At 48.6% G+C, this 2,500-nt stretch overlaps 1 protein-coding gene across 3 annotated transcripts in view; it reads left to right on the plus strand.

The window, feature by feature from the left end:
- The window catches only part of rufy2 (RUN and FYVE domain containing 2), a gene marked incomplete at its 5' end in the record, with an annotated part of 25,331 nt that overhangs the window by 2,075 nt on the left and 20,756 nt on the right, over positions 1 to 2,500 (plus strand). For 2 of the 3 annotated variants that reach the window (XR_014554258.1, XM_083671629.1), the window contains one exon: positions 1,125 to 1,641. The exons of the other annotated variant lie outside the window; for it this stretch is intronic. Coding sequence is in view for 1 of the 2 variants with exons in the window: in XM_083671629.1 (XP_083527755.1) it covers positions 1,335 to 1,641 (307 nt within the window). Of the gene's footprint in view, positions 1 to 1,124; positions 1,642 to 2,500 lie in introns of those variants that run through there. 3 annotated transcript variants of the gene reach the window in all.

The raw sequence follows: 2,500 nt of genomic DNA on the forward strand, positions 1-2,500 counted from the left end.
TCTACTGACCTGACCTGTATCTACTGACCTGACCTGTATCTACTGACCTGACCTGTATCTACTGACCTGACCTGGGTAACCTGACCTGTATCTACTGACCTGACCTGGGTAACCTGACCTGACCTGTATCTACTGACCTGACCTGTATCTACTGACCTGACCTGTAGCTCATAACGTTGTTATTACTCTGATGACCACATTGTTTGTTGGTACTGTATGCATTGTGATAGCATTCTAATGGAGTTGAGAGGTTGGTGTTATTACACGTTTGTAAACCCAAAATAGGGTAATAACAGTTCATATTCCACACAATACTCCTGTTATTATGTAATTAGTCCTATTATAATCAGCCCAGTCTGTCTCTACAATGCAAACATCAGCTGCTGTTCCTGCAGCCGCCGGCAGGGGCAGCGGCGAGCCACACCATGACGTAGTGTTTCTGGGTCTTGTGGGCGTGGCGGCCCCGCCCCTCCCTCAGCTGGCTCCATTCACACTTCCGGTGTCGCTTTTCGCGGCTTCGAAATAAAAGCTGAGAGTTAAAACATGAAGGAAAGTGATGGGATCACAGTACGCAGTGCAGATTGGGCACTTTGAGGTGTGTGACCCGTGTAAATAGCCAGCAACATTAACTATGACATCACTTTAGATTCAAACTCACCTCATATGCATTCTAGAAGTGTTCCAGAGTAAAGTGATACCAGAGATAATCTGAAATCTTAGAAAAATATTTCTGTACAGCCCATTATTCTGGGGCAATACCATTTCATCAGGGAAATTAGGATATAAGAACAATTACAAACCCTCCTGGGGCAATACTATATAAAATACAATACTATATAAAATAGTATATGGTTATGATATGATATCATGTGTAAATGCTAAATAAAGTGAAAGTTGCGGCTCTTATTTTGAAGTAATCCTCATTAACAACTATTTACATTGACCGGAAGTAGGTGGGCGGAGTTCCACTATTGGAGCTCAGAGAACAGAGACGCGTTTTGGACGACGCCCCCCCCCTCCTCCTCCTCCTCCTCCTCCTCCTCCTCCCCCCCCCCTCCTCCTCCCTCCTCCTCCCTCCCTCCCTCCTCGGTGCAGCGGGACTCGGCTTCGTCTTCGCGGTGTAAACAGATGTGAACCTCCCAGACTAACGGACCAGAACACGTCGTCAGACTGATTTCTCCCGTCGGAGCCGCGGCAGCGCAGATTCTGTCCTTCTCCATGCGCAGCGCAGCGGTGCGCGTCCCAGCGTCGGCGGCGGAGCGCGCATTGTTTCCCGATGCCCTCCCTGATCGGTCGGCCATGGTCGCTCGTCGCTCAGGTGAATCCGTAACCGAATGATATTCGCTTCGACGATGGCGACACCTGCCGCGGACCACGACCTCGCGTTGGCGGAGGCCGCGGAGAGCCACAAGGAGAGGAGTCAGGTGTTTGGCGTCCTGCGGCTACAGGAGGAGAAAGCGAGCGGCGGAGGCGACAAAGCGAGCGGCACCACCGCGACCATGCGAGCAGGCGACGGGAGGTGGCAGGCGCCTATATTCGCCCTCGCCAGGAAGGCGTCGGAGACATTTTCAGGAAGCATTCATGCTCTGCCCAAGGTGGCGGAACACAGGACGTCTCTGTCAGAGGAGTGGAGCGGCAGAGGTAATACATATGAAGGCGAGAGCTACGCCGTGTAGCTACTGTCTGATTCAGCGCGGTTTATTAACGTCGCGTCACCTACAGTACAGTCGCCTGGTTGTCTTTGACCAATGGCCACTGCGACAGTTAGAATGCAGCCAGCACTGAGGAGTCAGTAGGTGGATGTGTGTGTTCATGTCTGATCAAACCTTCAAAACCTCCTTCCTTTGATTGTTTATCACTTCACACGTGGTTTAACCGTCAACCAATAGCAGTCCAGGACCACACCCCGAACTCCTGGCGTGATGACGTGAGGGGCGGTTACCATGGCAGTTACCATGGCAGTTACCATGGCAGTTACCATGGCAGTTACCATGGCAGTTACCATGGCAGTTACGGTTACCATGGCGGTGCTGTCAAACTGCAGAACAGCCTCTTAAGCCAGAAGGGCCCAAATTCTGCCTTAATTTGATTATTAGTTGATTACTGATGACTTGATCTCCTTGTCATGTGTAGTATGTTATTCTGAACTATGATCGGAGCATATCCACACACATCAAATGGCATCCTGCTTTTGCATCTGATCATCATATTTCTAATGTTAGAAACAGTTGAGTTGAGTTAGTCTGGTTTTAGGTGGAAATTAGTCCAAAGGGCTTTCAGCAGAAGAGGATAGGGCAGGCGGAGGCGAAGGTAAAACCTTTATTTACCTTCACATCCATCATTTACATTTTATTTAGATTTGTCCTTTATTTATTCAGGGAAGTCCCTTTGAGACCAAGATCTCTTTTTTAAAGGTGCCCTGATTACAACACATATACACACCACTATTATTAATATATACACACCACTATTATTAATATATACACACCACTCTTATTAA

The sequence above is a fragment of the Argentina silus genome, assembly GCF_951799395.1.
Source record: "Argentina silus genome assembly, chromosome: 6".
NCBI classification, from domain to species: Eukaryota; Metazoa; Chordata; class Actinopteri; order Argentiniformes; family Argentinidae; genus Argentina; species Argentina silus.